Genomic DNA, 22805 nt, shown 5'->3' with positions numbered 1-22805 from the left:
GTGTGCAACATATACATACACACACACACATATATATATATATATATATATATATATATATATATATATATATATGTATGTATGTATAATGATACGAAGCAATAGAGTTACAATTTGGCATCAAACTCCTCCCCGACCCCTTATCCACAGCTAAAGGGTCAATATCAGTGATTTCACAATCCTTAATGAATAAGAAATTGACGGGGATGAAACAAATCAATATTGTCATTATTTATGATATATTTATTTCATAAAATTGACTTGTGAATTATTATTATTATATGAGTTTTGTGTAAGACATTTTGTAGAATAAATAAATAACTCATTATTTTATTTTTTTAGCGCACATTTTTCCTTCGAATATTAATGGGTGTAGTAAAGAAGCATTCATCTTGTATTGCACAAGGACACTTGGATATGACAAGAACCAGTTTTAAAATATTTCATTAAATAAAATTTTAAGTTTTATTTTTAATAGAAAGGAAGTAATATTTTATTTCGATTAAACAAAGGAAAATACATCTTTGGTCTCAAAAATTGTTTTAACTTCTAAAATTCAAACTTTCTTCCTTTTTTTCATATAAAAAAATTCACAATTTCTAACTTCTAAAATTGTTTTTCTCTCAACAAAAAAAAAAAACCAATTTTCTTTTTCAATAAAAAAGCAATTAAAAAATAATAATAATATAATTATATATAAAGATAATATAATATTTCATTATTATATATACACGTAATTATGGGCCCCAAAGATCTATGGTTAGTGCAGCCACCCGATCTAACGAACACACCACACTTGTAAAAATAACAAAAATTTATGTAAGACGATGTACGAGTTGTATTTTATGAGACATATCTTTTATTTGGGTTATCCGTAAAAAAATGTTATTTCTTATATTAAGAGTATTATTTTTTATTGTGAATATCGATAAAATTGACCATCTCACAAATAAAGATTCGTGAAACCGTCTCACAAAAAACCTACACTATAAAAATTCGTCGCACCATTTGCAAAAAACCAAAAGAAAAGCACTTGGAATCTCATTGTATTCTTCCCTTCATATCCAACGATATCTTCCTCTGGAGAGAAAAAACCGAAAGCAAGAATCACTTTTTCTCCTCAATTTCTTTCACAAACTCCTAAATCCCATGCTTCTTCTTTCATAGTTTTTCCCTTTGAGGATGGTTCAAAGAAATGTTCCCGAGAAGCATGGTATCCAAGATAATCGGGTTCAATCAGAAACTCGGTTGGCAAACCTTAAACCATCTTCTTTGCAGTACCAGGATATCAAGAATAAAGGGGTGGACTTGAAGAAGAAAATGAAAAAATCGGGATCAGTGAAACGTATGGAGTTCGAAAATCATCGTTCTACTAAGTTGCCGAATTATATGAAGTCCACCAGCAGCTCCGTGGCAAGAAAGGAGCAATCACAGGTTAGTACCAGAAGTCCTCCCACTAGTCGTGTTTCAAGTGATCTGCATGGAAAAAAATTGAACTGCCCATCGAAACCTAGCGCAGACTCTAGAGATAAGGTAGCAAAAACATTGGTTAGGACAGCTAGTTTGAAAATGAAGAGGGCTTTGATAAAAACTCGAGCGTTGGTGAAAAAATGTCCCAAGGTTGTTTTATCTGAGGATTCAGATATTGCTCGAGCAACATGTTGTTCGACTTTGAAAGATTATAAGCTTCCAGATTATCTTGTGCTGAATCCTGGGGGAACCGAGTCAGGGGGCACGTCTGTGATCAAGGTTTGCCCATATATGTACTGTTCTCTCAATGGGCATCTTCATGATCCTCTGCCGCCGCTAAAGAGCTTCATGTCGGCGAAAAGGCTTATGCTTAAAAATCAACGGAACCTGCAGTTGGGATGCCTGTCTCCAAGGCGAGCGAGGTCTGCCGGAGATGATAGAAAATCTGATGAAAAAGTCGTGAATAATGGTGATTTGGGTATTCCAACAGTTTGTCCTCTGACTCTCGAGGAGCCAAGTGAGTTTTTTGTTGAAATCTACAGTGCAGGAGAGAAAAATACATCAAGTACTGATTTTATGCCGATGGTTCGTGGGATTGATGAAATTATAGCACAAGATCATGAAGAAGTTGAGGAGACAATTTCAGATAGTGTCAATTTTCATGGGGCTCTTGATGAGGACAGGGGTGAAACAGATTCAATAGATACGTACCACCTGGACGCAAAATTACCTGAAGAAATTTCCTTACCGTTATTCCAGGAGGAAACAAAACTGGGAAACTTGAGCATCTGGAATGATATTGCAACAGAGAGCATGCCTAGTATTCAACAATGTGAACAAGATTCTGAATCTTCTGATACGGACCGGGAGACGGGGCGTTACTCTGCCCTTTATCTTGATTTCGATTATGAATCGCCGTGCAAGGAAGAGAAAGGGAATGATTTGGATGGATTCAAACATGAATATGAGATAATTCATGATCGGTTTATCAAGGAGTCACACAACTGCATCGTTAGCTTATTTGATGCAAATGATATGTCACAGTACACCTATAGTGAAGATAGTTTGAACTCGGATTCAGTGTCTAGCAAAGATGACTGTAGATCTGAGGTCTCGTTTCACTATCTGGATGGATTAAACAGCATGAAAACTTCAGCAGCAATCGAGTTCCCAAAGGAAGAGGCAAAAGCAATTTATGAAAATAGGGACTTGCCTTTTGAAGGCAACAAGACCCCAGAAAAGATTGCCCAGGTTGGTGCCAAAGAGGCGCCTTCAAACCTTATGATTGAAGAAGAAACTTCATTTGGTTGTCTAAACTTTGAATGCCTTCCAAATGAGGACTCTATTGCAGTGACGGGGAACGGAGAAGCTGACCTCTTGAATGATGTTGTCCAGGAAAGGGTCACTTCTGGTGATAAAGCCATTGGTGATACCATTATAGATGTAGATGTATCGGTTCAAACTTCTTCAGGTGAAGGCATTGGGATCCCAGTTGAAGAGAACCTCGAATCATTGAGCACTACTGAAGCTGAAGCCATTATCGTTCATCTAACGAAAGAAGATAGTTCAGAAAGTCCAAGTAAACCAGATCAAGCTGCAGCCCCAAATAAAGTTGGCAGAGGAATCTTGAAAAACAATCTATTTCTTCAAGATCAGTTCACCCGAGAAAGAATCGCAATAGCAATTGCTAAATGCTCTAAGAGAACCAGCGAGGAAAGTGACGAAGAGGGACAATTCAATCCCAGGGAACCACACTTTTTGCCGCTGGAGCCGAAACCAGAAGCAGAGAAGGTTGATCTAAGGCATCAAGAGCTGGATGAAAAGAAAAATGCCGAGGAATGGATGGTAGATTATGCACTCAGACAAACAGTCACAAAACTCAGTCCTTCTCGCAATAAGAAAGTCGAGCTGCTCGTTGAAGCCTTTGAAAAAGTCATGCCAATAACCAAATGCGAACTCAATCAGAGTCATAGTTCGGATTTTGATCATTCAAGACCTGTTGAGGCATGTAACTGATACAGGTAAAACTCGAAAAACCACTGCACATTTCTGCATTGTTTGCATATTTTCCTCTTTTCTTATAGCAAGAAGATTGTTGCAGTTTTACTAATGTCTGAAGCAATAACAAGAGTCTATCAAAGAAGGTTCAACGTTCAACACTCCTATTAGGCAGGAGAATACGAAGTACAATAAGTTAAAACATAGGATTATGATATTCTAGTGTTTTCGGAATTGTCGTTATTTACCAAACAATATCTTCTTTAACTGTGTCTCCTTCAAGCGTGTTGTGTGTGTGTGTGTGTGTGTCTATATATATATATATATATATATATATATATATATATATATATATATATATATATATATATATATATATAAGTTGATCTCTGTTGGACAAAAAATCATCAGCTTTCTTCTTGCATAGCGGAAGAGTTTTTGTTCGACCACCCACCCCATTTGGTTGTAAAATAATTAATTCAAATTCCAATTATCAAGAAGAGAATACCGTGCGTCGCATGTGCAATACAGCCTACATCTTTGTTAAATATAATATATTTCAATTTTTTTATATGACTAAATTGTTAGCTTCTTTAAACTATTTTTCTATTTTAACCTACGTAAATTATGGGAATATTTGAGTATAGTATTTATATGAAAATGTATGTCTATGAAATTGACACGAGTAATGGAATAAAAAATTAAAAATATTTTTCAATTTACGACGTTATGTTGTCACATAGAATAAATTCGAGAATCTTTAACAAAATGATATTTGTTCGACCATGTATATACAACAATTGAACGATACATCAACTAAAAACACATATATGTTTACGATAGATGAAAATCATAAGCGTCTCAAAATGGTCACATTAACATGTTCTGATATACTGCACATGTTTGAGTAGAAGATTTTAATAGAGCACGGTATTGATTGTTTAGAAACAAATAAGGCATAAGCCATACAATAAATCTAAAAAAATGACATATTATTTATATAAAAAAAAGCATTAAACAGAATACTTTTGTTCCCTTTATAAGGCATAAGCCATACAATAATGACTTTAAGAATAAGTATAATATTGATGTTTCACGTGATTTTGTACATTTTTTGTTTTAAAACAAATATTTATCACGGAAAATAACTTTCACGCCATAATATAAATTACGCGTACGTAGTAATACTAGCCAACAACTTGTCTCCTCCTCCTAATTAGGGCACTTGCATTGGGTGTTAAAGGGGTGCTCCAATATGAGTGAGCATTATAACACCCACCCACGTGAGAGAGGGCCCGTTCATATGTATGAACGCTCTTGTGTCAGTTTTTTGTTTAAAAAAAAAATTCGATAATTAGCGATGGTTTGCGACGGATGTTTAACAACCGTCGCTACACGCGGACCCCACACACGTGATGAATTTTCCTTACTTAATGTTATTTAATGGATTTAGTTGACAGCGGGACATACAAATAATGAGTGTGAATGTTAAAATGAATGTGAGAGAATAGATGTGTTAATGTAATGTATATGTGGCATGTGGACTCTACGATTTTTGATGAGGTGGTTGGTGTTATAACACCCACCAATACGGATGCTTTTAACGAATTGTTCCCACGTCTATGGGTGGACAACCAAATAATTCACACATACATATATACAAAATAATAATAATAATAATAATAATAATAATAATAATAATAATATATATATTTTAGGGGTAAAAGTTTATTTAATCTAGAACAATATTTATAATATTTGCAAACAAAACAAATTTTTTTATTATCTATACTATCTATAAATATGTGAGTTTGAATTGTGAATTTACATAATTATTCTTTCACTCACCATTACTGTATTAATTTTTTACTTATCCACCGTTTCACTCACCATTACTTCATTAATGTTTTATTTATTTATTTATGTGACTTTTCAATTTTCTATCTAAATATTGATATTGAAAATAAAAATAACTTTATTTCATTATTTTAGTTGAATGAACGATTACAAACACATTAATATGATTTGTGAATTTTTTTAGTTACACTTTTACACATCATTACTTAATTAATATTTCATTTATTTATTTTGATGAATTTTTAATTTTCTGATTTAAGAGTTGATATGGAAAATGAGAATAATTTTATTTCATTATTTTAGTTGAATTGACGAAAAATATTACAAATACATTAGTATGATACTTTTTTATATTTTAAATTTAATACATTTTGATATTAATTAATGTCTCAATATATATCTCAAACTTATACTTTTCTACAAGTGTTATAAAAACTATGCGAGAAAATGTCATTTTTCTTATGGTTTTTTCCCAATTAAAATGGATATTGAGAGAATGCAGATTCTATATGCTCTTTTGTAAATTTTTAAAATATTTTATTTGCAGTATAATTTGATTATTTTGAGTTATTTCAACTTTATTCATAGAAAAAGAAATTAATGAGAAATTAAAAAGAATGAAAATTACTTTATACTTTTGTATTAAATTTATGAGATAATTCTTATAATTTTTTTAATTAAGACATTCCTTATAATAAATATGAATTATAGTGCTAATTTATTATGATTTGTTAGAAATTAAATTTTTTATATATGATATTTTTAAACTGAATGTTACGTATATATGTTTTACTACACATATTTATTTGATTGATGTTATTTTAAAATTTTATATAACATGAAAATAGTAATCATCAATATTAGTTTTCAAATAATCTATTATGATATAAATTAACTATGTATAATAACATGAAATATTAATCATCAATATTAATTTTCAAATGATCTATTATGATATAAATTAACTATGTATAATATATATTAAAAAAATAGAAAGCTAAACAAAATTCGCAAAGAAGTTAAATGTTAGCAAAAACAAATTTATATTTAACTTAATAACAAGTTTAGAGGTTTTATTTTAACATCATTATGCTAATTTAGTTAACTAAGAGAATTTTATTTGACAATCGCTATATGCACTTCTTTTAAAAATATTGTGATTTTGGTTTTAGTAATATTCATTATTCTATTAATTTTATTTTTAATGTTTTCCATTGGGAATAATATTTGGATGAAAAATATCTTTGTTAATTCGATAGAGTTATCATTATGTTATAATCACACGAATTGAAAAATATATTGTGTTTTGATATATTTAGATTAATAAATACTTATAAACAAAATGTTATTCAAACGACTTTAAAAATGATCTAAATCTTTATTTTTCATTATTAATGACCTACGTACATCATTTCTAGTTATTAATATAAAATTGAAACATAATTTAATTTCGGCGGCCATCACTCGTGTCCCCCTCTGGTCCGCTTCTAACCATTCCCTGTACAGGAAAATATTTATATAAAAAAGTAGAATTCGAAACAAAACAATTGAAGTCAAAGTTTGACTTATATAAATATTCTTGTAGATCACTTCCAGCTGCTAATTTTATTCCATGTTCAGCCATATTTACATATTATATATATATATATATATATATATATATATATATATATATATATATATATAAAATATGTAAATATGGCTGAACATGGAATAATTATATATATATATGTAGAGAGGTTGATCGCGATACTGCGAATTCTTTAGATCACCACAATAATGGAAAATATACAAGTAAAAAAGATGGGTAGTGAAATAATAATTTTTTTGTTGCTTCTTTGTTTTCTGTTAATAATATTCCATCCCTCAAATATCTATATCGCAGGACGAAACGGCGAGGTACCATCAACAAGAGAGCCAAAAAAGAGTTGCAATTTTTATGAAGGTGAATGGTTGTATGATGAATCCTACCCTCTTTACGACTCATCCGACTGCCCCTTTATCCGAAAAGAATTCGCTTGCCTGAAGTACGGTCGACCCGATCACCAGTACCTGAAATATAGATGGCAACCCAATGGTTGCAACATTCCAAGGTACGTACGTACGTGTCTGTTTATTTCATTGCTGCAGAAACCGGGCCGGGAAGATGTAGATTTTGGGTTTAACTCTTAAGCTAATTTTCGTATATATATATATATAGATTTGATGGGCTGGATTTCTTGGAGAGATTGAAGGGGAAAAAGGTAATGTTTGTTGGGGACTCGATAAGTTCTAACCAATGGGCATCAATGGTATGCCTTCTACACAATGCAGTGAAAGGATCAAATATCACAAGCCGCACAGATAAATCTACTTCTACCGTCACATTTCATGTATATTATATCGAATCATTTCATTTATTTAATTTCATCCGATGAATATGAACAGCGTGACACTGAATCCTAGCATCAATGTTATCTGTGTATTCCAGGACTACGATGTTTCGATTATCGTATTCAATTCGCATTATCTGGTAGATATTGAAAACGAACCAATAGGTCGAGTTTTGAAACTCGACTCACTTAAAAACGGAGATGTGTGGAAAGAAATCCAAGTCTTGGTCTTTAATACATGGCTTTGGTGGTACCGGCGCGGCGATAAGCAACCGTAAGGCTCGTAAAAATTACACATGTATAATTTTGAATGTTTGTATTGTGAGTAAATAGAGGTTTTTGTATACATAATGTAGGTGGGATTATATTGAAGTTGGGGGAAAGATTTTGAAGGACATGGATAGGATGGTTGCATTTAGGGAAGGATTAAAGACTTGGGCAAAATGGGTCAACTCGGACGTAGATCCTTCTAAAAACAAAGTTTTCTTTCAGGGAATTTCTCCATCCCATTACAAGTAAGGACACAATTAATTGAATCTTAAAAGTTCAAGCATTATTATTCGGCGAGTTACAATAAATGCATGCTCTTACTTGAAGGGTAATCGAAACTTAGTATTTGAGCTGATGTACGGTTTAAAATATTTACGTTGCATACATTAACGAAAAGTATTGTGTCCTAGATTATCTCTTTCAATTACTGAGATTATATATATTTTGATGAGCATGTGATTCTTGATTAATATTTAACACTAAAGAAAAATTTGATAATTCAGTGGGGCAGATTGGCATGAACCAGGAGTAAAGAGTTGCTCGAAGGAAACCACACCTATGCAAGGGTCAACGTGTCCATCTGGACTACCATTGGCTGCAAAAGTTGTGCAAGAAATTCTGGCTAACAACATTTCATCATCAAAAAATGCACATTTACTTGATATCACAACTCTTTCTCAGCTAAGAAAAGATGGGCATGTCAGCTCATACAATGCATTTAAAGGCATGGATTGCACCCATTGGTGCGTCGCCGGAGTCCTCGACTCGTGGAACCACCTCTTGTACGCACGACTAGCCAGCTAGCTAGCTAGATAGTTGAACCGTGTCCAGGGATATTCACATGATACAATAGATATAATCTGAAATTCAATTATAATAAAAAAATTCTATTTGTAATTTTTGTTTAATAGTACAGTTCACTCAAGAGATAATTAATAGCCATTATTTCACATGATAGAAATATTAGAAATCTTGAGATCTAGCTAGTTGTCTCGTGTTATTTAATACTAAATGCAAATTTTGACCTCAACCAAATATATATTAAGCCACTCATAGCCTAATTAAACTTTAATTTTAAATTAAATGAATGTCTTTTTATGCATCCAATTAGAGATTAAAAAAATGTCGAGACATGTAAATATAGATGTCACGCTCCGAGATCGGGATTAGTCGATATCTCGAGGTTAGTCGACATCGACGTTGTTTTACAACAACACAATTGAAAATAACAAACTCGTAGTACAGTATAAACAAAAAACAGTTTATTACTCCTAATCAATCATAGAATTTTCGTTACAACGTAGATTCTTAAAATGATAAAAATATGCGAAAGTCTTTACAACTTACATTAAATTTAAATTTAAACTGATAATCTTGAAAATCACAAGCCCAAAACTGGCCTGACTCTTCTTCTTCGAGCTGTTCCTCAGGATTATCTGAGAAAATATTGTAAGAGGTGAGTGATATTCACTCGGCAAGTGGGGGCAGTTCGAGTACAACATAACAATATGCATAAGTTTCGAAATACATACCATGTAGAATGTGACCCATATTACATGCATACCATTAACTATGCACTGAGATTCCTCTACTTTCCATGGTTTACTGATATTAGTCCCTAATTTTTATTCCTCTAAGGGAGCGAGGCCATATAGCTGTTACATCCTCACCGCGTAAGGGTCCTATCATATCCAGTCGAATCCTCACAGTGCCCACACATACCGTTTTCGACCGAATTTTCAAAAACGAAAAATGCATAACCGAAAAATAAAACTTTAAAACAAGCCCACTTACCTTAGACTAGAAGAAAACGTGAAGAATTTGGAAACCATAGAAGAATCATGCAACCGACACTTCGAAAACGTAGCAGCACATCTAGCCAAAAAATCAGTCTCCTTTGTAAAATTCTTTGTGCATTATTGCACCGTTGGATCGGACTCAAACTTGGACAATGCGTTCAAAATAAGTCAAATAAATTATGAACGGTGAAGATCGAGTTTGGAAGTCGTTTTGACCTGTTCATGTCGAGAAAAACCGTAGGTATGCTGCTCTCGCCTAGAATCTGAGCAGTTTTCTTAAGAATGCTATAAACAAAAACTAACCATTGAATTTGCCTGAATTTGAATATATTGTTCAAAACATTTGAAAGCATATTCTGAACGGTGGGATCGAATTCCGAGCTCGAGCGAGAGAAAAAAATTATGAACTTGGAAAGAATTTTGATGACTCGTGCAGAATTTTTGAGAGGAAATTTCGAAAATTTAAGAGGAAATTCGAAAATTTCAGTGTCAATTCTAAATGAGAGGTTCCTCCTATTTATAGGAGTGTGGTGAAAATCTTACCATAATTCGATGGATATTATTTCCAAAATTTGGTGATGCTCCTTCCATAAATTTCGAGATACTCCTTCATAAATGTTGATATGCTTCCTTATTGAGAAAAGCTTCCTTGTATGTAATATTTTCTTCCAATTAGGTGAATATCCAGCCTTAATTTCAAATTTACTGTGTATCTTGCACTGGATTTCGTATTACATATATTTATTGACTCATTGGAATATCAAATACCACGTATTAATATTTTCAAATTTATTATAAATCGAAAATAAATTCTTATACATGTCTATATTTAATTAATTACAGGTACAAAAATTTAGGTTCTCACAATAGAGACATGCAATCCAAACTTCCAATTTTCGTAAAGCAACAATGGAAGAACTCGAGCGATAGATGTTGTGATGGCTAATTTCCCTTGATAAACTCGACTCGACTCCACTCCGAATTAGTCGAACTCGATGTAACTCCAAAAATCGAGAATCGTGACAAAAAAAAAATCTAAAAATTGGAAATGAGGTGTTTGGCATGTGGAACACAGCCTAACTAAATTGTCAACTCTGCATGCATCTGTTGTTAAACTATTGTCCAATCTTAATCCCCTAGATTTTAATTATTTGAATATATTATTAATTATATGTTTGTTATGTATTATATTTCTATTCACAAACACTATTAAAAGATTCATCAAATTCAAAATGAATTATATAATATGATATTAAGTCAAATTCATTTATACCATAATTAGATTTTATTGATCTACATTGATTAAAACAAATTGAATGACAATATTTTTGTCAAATTAAATCATTTTAAAAAATTTCTTTTTTAGTCTCCGAATAATTAATTAGAGTCGAATCTATTGTTAAAATATTATCTAGCGTATCTATGTATTAATAAAACTCAAACCTAGCTAACTCCATGTCATAAAATTAAGGAAAAAAAATATCTTTACAAGAATATTTTTTGCCATTCAATTCTACACACGACATTATAATTTAATAAATAATAGCTATTCATCGTAATATTTGATGTTATGTATCGTGGTAAATTACAGCCAGCATTAAGTTTAGTCAACGAAGCTAGATCGCACATTATATATATCACAGTATATATATACATAGTAGATGTTAGTGTATATATAGAGTGGTGGATTGTAGTAACGCACTTGTACTAAACAGATGGCTAGTGAAACATAAATCTTGTTGGTTGCTTCTCTGTTGTTTGTCAATAATATTTCAGCCTTCAAAAATTTATATTGCAGCACAAAAACAGTGATGAATCACAATGGAGCGAGAGAGTTGCAATGTGTAGAAGAGAATGGGTTTATGACGAATCTTACCCTCTTTACGACTCGTCCGGGTGCCGGTTTATTCGGAAAGAATTCGATTGCTTGAAGTATGATCGACCTGATCACAAGTACCTTAAATATAGATGGCAACCTCATGGTTGCGACATTCCTAGGTTTGTATACACTTGTGTTTTTCTTGTTTTTGTTTTACGTGAAATACATACATTAAACTGAGTCACATCAGACATAGAACCAACCGCCCTAGCTAGGCAGCTTGTTTCAATCAATATATATATCCTTTTTTTCGTTTTTATTCAGAGAGTCTTCGCGAACCATAGAATTCTTGTTTTTACATTTCTTGGTTCCATACTGTTATTTTACAGTTCTTTCAGCTTTTCTTGATTTCATCTGTTTATTCAGGCAAGTCACAGTCGAAACGAGACGAAAGGACTTCTGGTATATATATATGTGTGTGTGTGTGTGTGGTTTAAGAAATTTGGCTTTGTGTTGGCAGATTTGATGGTCTGGATTTATTGAAGAGATTGAAGGGGAAAAAAGTAATGTTTGTTGGGGACTCAATAAGTGCTAATCAGTGGGAATCAATGAAATGCCTTCTACACAATGCAGTGAAGGGATCAAATATCACAAGCCACAAAAATAATTCTACCGTAACATTTCAGGTATATTAAATATTTAATTACAAATTTATTTAATTTCTATAAATCCATTAGATTTTTATAAAACATAAACCAAGGAGTACGAAAAATCTGATACATGATATGCATCACAGGACTACGATGTTTCGATTACATTGTTCCTTACGCATTACTTGGTGGATATTGAAGACGAGCCATCAATAGGTCGAGTTTTGAAGCTCGACTCGCTTAAAAACGGAGACATATGGAAAGAAATCGACGTCTTAATTTTTAATACATGGCATTGGTGGTACCGACGCGTTAAACAACCGTAAGACTTTTAAAGTTTACGTACAATTTATTTTATGAATTAATATGTTGGAATAGAAAGATTTTGTGTATGTAATATAGGTGGGATTATATCGAAGTTGATGGAAAGATAGTGAAAGACATGGATAGAATGGTTGCTTTCAAGGAAGGATTAAAGACTTGGGCGAAATGGGTCAACTCAGATGTCAATCCTTTCAAAAATAAAGTTTTCTTTCAAGGAGTATCTCCATCTCATTACAAGTAAGGACGTATATATATATTTAATCTTGAAAATTCAGATTAATTTTTTTGGACAAGGAAATTATATAATTCTCGATTTATATTCAATATTGATAAAATAGTGATAAACCGTACATAATTTAGTGGGGCAGAATGGAATGAACCAGGAGTCAAGAATTGCTCACAGGAAACCACACCTATACAAGGCTCGACATATCCATCTGGATTACCATTGGCTGCAAAAGTTGTGCAAGAAATTTTGGCCAACAACATTTTACCATCAAAAAATGTGCATTTGCTTGATATCACAACTCTTTCTCAGCTGAGAAAAGATGGGCATGTCAGCTCATACAATGCTTTCAGAGGCATGGATTGCACCCATTGGTGCTTAGCCGGAGTAACCGATTCATGGAACCAACTTCTCTACGCGCAACTAGCTAGTTGAACTAGTCGGAGGAGATTCAACCGCGATAGATATTTGAAATTATACTTTAAGTAACGCTTAACGATTGTTGCAGTTTTAATGTTGATTGAATAATGTAGTTAACGCTGAGAGAAAAACAATGGTTTCATATCATATGTTTGATCAAGATGGGCTGATATTGCACTGCTATAGTGCTTATGGTTCTTGAAAGTAGTACTACAAATCTTGAGATTACAAAGTACAAAATATTTTATGCTTTCTTAGGTTATTTAATATTGAAAATTGAATCACTAGAGTCGATATACAATACTATTATGCAAAAACTTGTGTGAGACAATCTCATGGGTCGTATTCATGAGACAGATCTCTTATTTGGATCATCCATGAAAAAGTATTACTTTTTATGCTAAGAGTATTATCGATAAGGTTGACCCGTCGATAAAGATTCGTGAGACCGTCTCACAAAAGACCTACTCATACTGTTATTGGTACATCCTACGAATATGCAATTAGTTATCTTAGGCCTAATTTAACTTGCCACCGCTGATATTGATAGGGTATACATCAAACAAATACCATGAGACAACTATCTTTTAAGCCAAATATGCATATCTCACTATGACTCGATACAGTCGAGCAAAGCTATATAGCTAACTAATCAAGTGTATACACGGTTTGAGTTCAAAATCAATGAAGTAATTTGTCACCAGACGTTAGTCATAGGGATAATAAGTAATAACTGGATCATTTATTATTTGATAGACTCACTGGAAAATTTTCTTCTGGTTGCTTTTTCCATAAGTAGTTGGAAGCTTCAATCCACCGTGGATGGACCAGAAATTTCTTTTCCTGGACCGCCCAACGAGATTTATCAGTTCCTGCATCTAGAGAGACGACATGTGTCACCGATGAGTCGAGTTCCATTGAACATGTAGCTCCTAGTTGCATAGCCATTTTCCATAGATGATGTTGCTCAGCCTGAAAATTGGTAGGAAAAACACGGCTGAAGACAACTTTGCAACCCATCAAGACCTCCTCACGAACTCTCTTTAGAACCTGCGTGCATACCAGATCAAAGTAGAAATTTTACTGTACAATATATCTGCAAATGACTAACAATTTGTCGTACAAACATGTAGGTAAACGAACTCTCTTTAGAACCTGCGTGCATACCAGATCAAAGTAGAAATTTTACTGTACAATATATCTGCAAATGACTAACAATTTGTCGTACAAACATGTAGGTAAACTAAACTAGCCAAATCGTGCAAGTACTAAATCAGCAGTTAGATTATTGATAAGGTTGTTCCTAAATCATTCTACAAAAATGATCACGGGCCTTTTTACATACATCTATTAATGATAGTTTATATCAATTTTTTTACCACTTAATAAATCTATTGTCTAAGAAATTAAATATTGATATTCATTTGACAGTTTAGATCTACAAGATAAATTTGTGGCTCTTAATTTAGTTTCAAGGTTGGGAAATTAATTTTCTTTCTCGTTTTCAATACTTTCACCCATTTGTTGGATGCTGCAGCTTGAACAATTTTATGCTTTTTCCCCTTGCATTTTTTTTATCTCCTTTCGTTTTCCCCTTGTACTTTTTAAATCTCGCTTCCTATTGTCTTCAGCACGTAGCCTGATTAGATTTTTTAGCTCAATAGGCTCCTATAAGGTTCCAATTCAACAGGCTTGAATCAACTTCAAATAATTGTTCAAGCAAAACTATGTTAAAGTTTTCACTAATTCAAACTGATAGAGGTTGAACTTGATAAAATAGGCAAATTCTGTCTTCATTTAATTTGATTACACCCCTAATTCCCCAAAACCCTCAAAACAATATAGAAAAATTCAAATCAGCAATCACCATCAGTTCTTGCCAATAAATATTATTAAATCAGCTTGTTTAATCTGAGTTACTTGGGAACACGCCTAAAATCTCCAAACAGGCTGCCACCTCAGCTCTATGTACACCACCTCATATTGCCCACAACCAAAGAAATTCCCACAAGATAATTGCCAGAGAACCTAAAGGATTTGGATATCATGAAGCCTAAAATAACCAAGAAAAATAAATTTATTATGTACCTACAGGCATGTTAGAAACTAGCAGCCATGACACTGATAGAACGTAAATCTCATCCATCCCATTAACATTTACCTGTCTCACATCTCGATCCACCAGATTATCATCACGCCCCTAAAAGAAAGAACTCCTCTCAATACAATGAACTAGAAAAGAAGTAAGATTATAATTTTTGGAGGTTAAGGAGATCAGAGAAACAAGAAAATACCGGGTCAAAGAACAAACTGTGGATCCGCAGAAGAACTCTCAGAACAGTTGTCAACGCTCCATCACTCTCACTTTCATCACTTCTAAGTTCAGAAAGCGATTTACAGTTGAAGCCAAAGTGCTTGCTACTTGAAGCAAAGAAGTGGTATCTCTCCATTAATATCAAATTCTCGTTGTGCTTCTTCCATACCTAAATAAAAAAATAAGGTCAATAATAGATATGACTCTTCCTATTACGAAATTTCTTGACAGAGCACAGCATTGATGGGAAACAACAACGAATATAGCAATAAAATAAAATAAAGACATGTTTTTTGTTAGAATCAGCTTGCAAACAAGTACTTGAAGAAAAACTTTATATGCCAACAAGCACAAATGCATGCATACTACACATACCGACAAAGAGCTTCTTCAGCAGAAAATCTAGAAATACAGAAGTGGAATTACATAGATTATGCACAATTTATATATCAGAATTTCAGCTCAACTACCGTAACATAAGATTTCTCAATATACTTTAAGGCCGAGGAGAAAATTGTTGAGATTGATAAGTGAAACCTTCTCATTCTGCAAAATTCTATTGTAAGAAAATCCAACTGGCTCAAACAGCAGTTTAATCCACAAAACCAAACGAGATCGTCCCATTCCTCTGTAAGTGGTTAAAATTTAGTACCTTCTAGTCCAGTCAAGGAGCACGACCAAGCTACATAACATGCAGCACTTGGTACATGCTACAAATTGAATACTACCCACATTACTCCTTAATCTACAATATTTGAACAATATCATTTACTTTATCCAAGAAGTGTAAAACTATAGAGTACCTAGGTCAACAAGAGAAATGTACATGGAAATTTTAAGGTTTTAAATTTAACTTTAGTTTTTGCTGGCTTTTCACACCAGATTGTCGCATCTATTACAGTGCAAAGTCATCTTTTTGACGGAGTTATAATACCAACGCTTCAAAAGTTGAGTTTCAGCTTCTAAATTGCAATTTTTGTTGTTTTGTTTTTAATTAATTATGCAGTTAGATATTGAAGCATTAAATATTCAATTGTAAATAGAGGAAGTGATTTTTATAGCTAGATTTTTGTTATAATCAATAAAAGAAAGTTCCGAACAGACTCATTGGGAAAAAAATTCAACATTCTTAAAAGTCTGGTTATTTTGCCCAAATGAACACAAGTCACAAGATACCAACATGAAAACACAGCAAAAATATGGTATAATTGTATAAAAGAATCTAGTCCACTTATGTAACCTCTTATGTAATCACTTTATCATTAATAAAATATCGTTTCTCATAAAAAAAAATTGTATAAAAGAATCACTTCCCACAAATTTAAGAAAATAAGTCGTTCAATTACCGCTTCAGTGTCATCAAGAATGAGGACAGCACTTTCTTGCCCCAAAACAATATCTAAACCCTTTTGATGTCTTTGTGTGCAATCCCCCTGAGCAATTATTCGGGAATTGAAGTAAACATCCCCAGGGTCAAGCAACTTTGCCATTTCCAAGGCATAGGGACGTTCACCCATGGTGTATATGTACATCTCAAACATGTCACTAGCACTTTTAAGGAAGGTGTGTATAAATGGCCTCAACTTGGTCATCATCTGCATCGACTCCAGTCTAAATAGATCTCTCTTCAAAGTATCTTGAAAATTAAAAATAAAGAAAATTACACTCAGGTTAAAGTTCAAAGCAGTGAGAAACAGAACATGATTTTCAGCGGTATAAGAAACTAGAGCGGTAATAAACCCTTGAAGGGATAGCGAATGCCCAACTCAGGTTAAAGTTCAAAGCAGTGAGAAACAGAACATGATGCCCAACATATTTCCAGTTTCAAGGGACTGTTGGGATAAAATAGCCATACTGACTGTTCTAAACCATCTCAATTGATGACAAAGACGATATAAGTTTAATGTTAATTAACAAATTGGAATGGCTTAAAGTTGGGAGAAAAAATCATGCTACTCAAAACCAGTAATTGGTTCTAGACAGAATGTGGTCTAGTATAATGATCCATCTTTTTATCTTTAACCTGGAGAGAGAGTTACTTGGCAAATTTTAACATGGCAATTCAATGCATGGACAGATAATTAATATTTTTTTATAAGAAACATAATTTATTAATAATAGAATAAGAAAGAGTACAACAGTGGACTAGCGGTCCACTCTCGTCATGAAACGCACAACATCAAATTTGTCTTAATGGTACACACATTCCCAATTTCTCACTAAATCTAAAATCGAGACGTTCTTAAAATTATGATGATTGCCAATCCACATTGCAATGTTGATCTTTATTTTTTCCGAGCAACTCTATGTAAATTCTTCGTTGTCCTCGAAAATTCTTCTATTCCTTTCTTCTACAATCAGTACCAAGACTATGGGTCACATGTTCAATTCCACCAAGTTACAAATTGAACTGATTGTGGAAGATGATTGTTTGCGAGCAAAAAGTAATCAATTTAAGCATGACACTACTACACTATTTCTATCGTTACTAACAGCCATTGCCTCAAGATATAAATGCAAGAATTTGGACCTACAAAAAAAGATTACCAAAACAAAACCACAATAGGCTGATGAAAAACTTTACCTGGCAAAGCATCCCTTTGGTCAACTAAGTATCCTTCTTCTACAGTGACATCGACAAGCCGAGTTGAATTAAGCAATGTATGATCTAAATCAAGTACCAAGTAAAGTTTTTTATGATGTAGCAACTTTTTCAAGTCCTTCTCACGTAAACGTGAGATTTCATCATTGGCAAGCCTCAAGTTCTGCATGAAACATGAAATTACTTAGAAAATTAGAACACAGTGATTTGGAAAGGAAAATTGGGTTCAATTATGCTATATCTCGAACGTAATAAAACAAGAATGAAAAGATTAAAAAAACAGCATTTGGAATTGCTGTATGCACATGGTGGCATGAAACTAACAGAATACATTTTTCGAAGTTATTTCTTTCATTTTCACTCAAACTGCCATTTCTCAATTTTGTATCACAGCATTATGAAAAGTGATCCAATGCCATGCAGGAATTCAAATTAGCGCTACCACAACCTGAGCAACTTTGTGATGAATAAATACATTTCATTCCTGTGTAATTACTTAAATTTTGGTAGTGCTGATTTATTTGACTTGAACTTTGAGCTAAGTTTCTTAATAGAGGATTAAATTGTCCCGAAAACATAAAGATTTGATTTTGATTAAAGGATATTTTTATCCTTTTTACTCCCAGAGGGTACTGGGAGCTGAAATATGGTGACATTTTAATTGAGTTCGGAGCGACACACACACACACACAAAGTGGCACCATCTTCTACATATCATATTTTATAGGGATAAAATATTGCAGGATATAATAATATTTTTCAAAAAATTAACCTTGTGAATGTACCCAAATGCAACACCAGATTCGTCATCCATTTTTATACCGCATTTCATGCACATTCCTGCATAGACACCAGGATGAAGGCACTTATTCGTCTTCGGAGATGACCCTGCATTCCAGGAATCGAGCAGAACCAAGGAATTGATCATTCGTTATAAAAAAAAAAACTATAAACGAAAAAGAAAGGCTCTCTACAAAGCTCGGAGAATCAGACAAACAAATGAATCTAAATATGACGCGTAAAATACAGCCAAGAGAAGTAGAAAGTGTGAGGACGTGCCTGAGGCAGTTGCACAAAATGTAATAGAAGAGCGTTGATAATGATTGAAAATAAATGTATGCCAAAGTATCACTACATTTGACTAATGTAAACCAAAATAAAAAGTGATGTAACATATCCATAAATAAAATAGAAATTATGCTGGTTCAGCTATTATAGATTATCCTCAAATTACATATACACCATCCAATACATATCGTCACTACCTCAATAGTGATAATACCAAAGGGAAATGAAATTGGCAACCACATAAGACGATAAATCACAAAAAAACTCTCACAAGCAATCTTCTTTCAAGGAAAGATGTGCCAGTTTAACCCAGAATGCTTCTATTTTCTATCGGCTGATATGCAGTTTATTTTATTATTATTAAAAATAATATTAAAATTCATTTTTTAATTATTAGTTGTTTTAAATAAATATAAATTTTACCTGCATTTAATAGCTGTGTCTTGTTTACAGTATGAAATCAATAATTAAAGAGACATCAAAATTGCATCTAACCATAAATTTACAGCTAGAGATTTGCACTGGTTCACCTTGAGATGAGGAACTCGGCAGATCAGCAACATTTTCATATGACTCCACCTTGCGCCTTTTAGCTCTACAACAATAAAAATAAGCATGGATATCACGTATAACATCACAAGTGGGAGCACAGCCCCGAAAGATCTATGAAAAAGTTATTTATATAAATTTCAAAAATGGTTTCAGCACGTGAGCAAGCTTTGGAAACTTCTATTGCAAAATGCTACTTCAACTAGAAATGTTTGAACTAAAAACACAAAGACAGACTGGAGCATCCTCTTGCATCCACCCCATTTGACCAAAAATCAATTGTTCAAGACAATGTTTGCGGCAATTGGGAGGTAGAGAATTCAAACGAAATGAAAAAAATTGATACCCCTATAACACAAGTCAATTTATTAGAAGTTCAACATTTGACTACCACATTGATCCATCATATTCAACGCACAAATATCACACATGATTTGACGGGTTCCTTTTGAAAACACAAACTTCATATTTGTCACATCCCTAGCACCAGAATGCTATAATCAAAGCATGAGACAACGAAAAACCAAAATCTCGTGTAAACAAAAATTCTCAACTAAAATATACCTGTCAAATTTCGATTCAAAATCTCCCTCCTCAACATCATCAATATTCTCCTCTTCTTCGGCAACTTCTTGAATATCTGCTGATGCATCAGAAATAGCATCCAACTCCGCATCAAGAAATGCTGCAAGGTCATCACTGCTTGATGAGTGCACGGGAGAATCTGCTGCTAAACTCATCTGACACATCATCAAACATGGGATCAAAAATAACTCTGCTTTGTACGGAATGGAAATCTGACTAGCAATCATTGTGGACAAAAAATATACGAATAGACTATTGATTCAGTTCAGCTAATAAAAACAATACTAGAGATGACAATGAGTGGAGGTTGATAGGATTCCATATACTAATCCTCATTTATTATATTCATCCACATCCCATTCAATTTCATCGACGGAGGATTGGATATATACACTACCCAGAAATCCTATTACCACCTATATTATGTTTTCTCAAATTTGAATTATTTCGAGTAAGTGGTGGATATTTACTAAATTATTGAGAACAATATGCAAAAATAAATAAAAATTAGCAAATTAAACATTATAACAAAATATTAGAAACAATTTATCCTAACATCATCATCCAACAAAAATAGCATAAACTTTGTACTAATAATTTTCTTCATTACATTCAACTAATATAATTGAACAAAAGCATATTAAAATTAACATCATAGCCAAAAAAATCACACACACACATATATATTAATTTTAATTGGGTATACAGGTCGGGTATGAGTATAATTCTTTAAGACCCAACTCCATTCCCATACAAGAGTAACTATTTATTTAATCGGGTAAAAACTCTCCTCCATACCCTCCTCGGGTCGGGTATCAGATTCTCTGTCGGGTTTGGAAGAAATTGTCATCCCTAACAATACCATGTATCTGTATGGAATAAACTTTATGGTTCCTCTTTTTCTAGTCGATTTTATCAAAGCTATATTCAAAAAATAAAAAATAAACCCGACAAAAGAGAACAATTTTCAACAAACTCGATGCATGTCTTTTATGCCATCTTTCTAAATATACCAACATTCTTGGCTCAACTAACATAACTGTGTTAGAAATTCAAGCTATCGCAGGGCATTCCTGCCAAATATTTCTCAAGTGCTTGCAGGGATTCATAAAGATTATTATATTAAATTATATCACTTCTTGCTTGAAGAATTTCATTTCAAAATGCCAAATCTAGTGTCCTTCATTCTCAAATTCAAAAAAAAAAAAATCACGGTTATTAGGAGCGAAAAATAGAAACCCTAGGCACCTAATTAAGCATGGATAATAAAAGTTAACTGCTACATTACATGCATTTGCATTCGAATACTTTTGAGCTCAATTTGAATTCCAGTAGCTAGAATTTTTTAGCCTACTGAATCTGCAGGTGAATTCAAAGTACTGACCTCATCTCAAACCTATGAAACTCAAACATAGACTCAAGACTGACCTCCAACACCAATAGAAAAGGTGAAGAGGAAATCAAACACGGACAAGCAAACTAAAAGAAAACATACAAGAAAAACAAAAACAATGGGACCCAAAATAACAATACAAATACAGGAATTAGTACCTAAATTTAATATTTAATAATAAGCCCCGGATTCGCTGACCAAAGAAAGCCCAGTTGAATGTCAGACACAAGCGGCGGCGGCGGCTGACGTGGACGAACAACCAGTAAGAAAACGAGGAAAGAGGCAGACGCCAGTATGGAGTGGAGTGGGGAAAATGAAGACAAAATAGCGTGCAGGAAAGGTACTGCAAGGCAGTAAGTTGGCTATGGATGAAGCAAGTGGCGGAGATTTGATCAAGGGTTTTCAATTAAAGAGCAGGGTGAGCAGATTGGCGGAATTGATGATGGACATGCGGAATCGCCTCGGCTAGTGGCTTCGGGCTTCGTATATACTAAATAAAAAAATGCACACGTATCACATTTTATATAGAGTAGGTCTCATGTGAGATCGTCTCACGGATCTCAATCTGTGAGACGGGTCAACCCTACTCATATTCATCATAAAAAGTAATATTCTTAGCATAAAAAGTAATATTTTTTCATAGATTACCCAAATAAAGATCCGTCTCACAAAATATGACCCGTGAGACCGTCTCACACAAATATTTGCCTTTTATATATTATTATTTTCGGTTTATGAAATATGTCATTCGATTTTATAATATAATAGACTGATTTATACTTAGATTTCAATTCTCGTTCTCAACCCATGACCAATATGAGCTCGAACTTTCCTTCGTAACTTCCGGAACTTTTTCGTACAATATTGAGTAAATGGTCCAATATATACAGTTCACGACAACTTTATAACAATAGTAAAGGTCAGAGAGTCATCTTTGAAGCCACGAATTACTCCTTACTCATAGTAGAGTGTAAGACATACCTTCGATCGACCATAAAGTATATTCTACCTTTATTAAATTCATTCTTTTGAAGCGTAACGTTCGATTTATTTATCTATTGATATGGATTAAACCAAAGCTCGAGATTC

The 22805-nt window shown here is 33.2% G+C and overlaps 4 protein-coding genes across 7 annotated transcripts; 3 read left to right on the top strand and 1 right to left on the bottom strand.

The window, feature by feature from the left end:
- Window positions 1–1020: 1020 nt before the first annotated feature.
- Window positions 1021–3750, top strand: LOC140821724 (uncharacterized). Its single transcript, XM_073182281.1, has 2 exons — window positions 1021–3491; window positions 3555–3750. The coding sequence occupies exon 1, from the start codon at window positions 1183–1185 to the stop codon at window positions 3484–3486; it is 2304 nt and encodes a 767-aa protein (XP_073038382.1). The 5' UTR covers window positions 1021–1182; the 3' UTR covers window positions 3487–3491; window positions 3555–3750.
- Window positions 3751–7075: 3325 nt separating this feature from the next.
- LOC140821725 (protein trichome birefringence-like 43) lies at window positions 7076–8828 on the top strand. 2 transcript variants are annotated; one of them, XM_073182282.1, is made up of 5 exons: window positions 7080–7418; window positions 7526–7697; window positions 7796–7971; window positions 8054–8212; window positions 8471–8828. In XM_073182282.1, exons 1-5 carry the CDS (start codon window positions 7105–7107, stop codon window positions 8769–8771), a joined length of 1122 nt encoding a protein of 373 aa, XP_073038383.1. In that variant the 5' UTR covers window positions 7080–7104; the 3' UTR covers window positions 8772–8828. The 2 variants fall into 2 exon arrangements, with proteins under 2 accessions (XP_073038384.1, XP_073038383.1); XM_073182283.1 differs by lacking the exon at window positions 8054–8212 and having other exon boundaries at window positions 7076–7418.
- A 2686-nt stretch (window positions 8829–11514) lies between these two features.
- LOC140821727 (protein trichome birefringence-like 38) lies at window positions 11515–13307 on the top strand. The gene is made up of 5 exons (XM_073182284.1): window positions 11515–11764; window positions 12106–12271; window positions 12382–12557; window positions 12638–12796; window positions 12920–13307. Exons 1-5 carry the CDS (start codon window positions 11607–11609, stop codon window positions 13218–13220), a joined length of 960 nt encoding a protein of 319 aa, XP_073038385.1. The 5' UTR covers window positions 11515–11606; the 3' UTR covers window positions 13221–13307.
- Window positions 13308–13835: 528 nt separating this feature from the next.
- LOC140821878 (RNA polymerase II C-terminal domain phosphatase-like 4) lies at window positions 13836–22200 on the bottom strand. 3 transcript variants are annotated; one of them, XM_073182545.1, is made up of 9 exons: window positions 21875–22200; window positions 20303–20478; window positions 19696–19784; window positions 18894–19009; window positions 18104–18284; window positions 16866–17155; window positions 15500–15688; window positions 15367–15405; window positions 13836–14255 (listed from the first exon to the last, which is right to left on the bottom strand). In XM_073182545.1, the coding sequence occupies exons 2-9, from the start codon at window positions 20476–20478 to the stop codon at window positions 13944–13946; spliced, it is 1392 nt and encodes a 463-aa protein (XP_073038646.1). In that variant the 5' UTR covers window positions 21875–22200; the 3' UTR covers window positions 13836–13943. The 3 variants fall into 3 exon arrangements, with proteins under 3 accessions (XP_073038646.1, XP_073038647.1, XP_073038648.1); XM_073182546.1 differs by having other exon boundaries at window positions 19720–19784; XM_073182547.1 differs by lacking the exon at window positions 13836–14255 and adding an exon at window positions 14270–14360.
- Between the last annotated feature and the right edge of the window lie 605 nt (window positions 22201–22805).

Source organism: Primulina eburnea, unplaced genomic scaffold (assembly GCF_022965805.1).
Source record: "Primulina eburnea isolate SZY01 unplaced genomic scaffold, ASM2296580v1 ctg739_ERROPOS11973397, whole genome shotgun sequence".
NCBI classification, from domain to species: domain Eukaryota; kingdom Viridiplantae; phylum Streptophyta; class Magnoliopsida; order Lamiales; family Gesneriaceae; genus Primulina; species Primulina eburnea.
The sequence above is the reverse complement of the archived record's forward strand: the minus strand, read 5'-3'. Positions and strand labels throughout refer to the sequence as shown.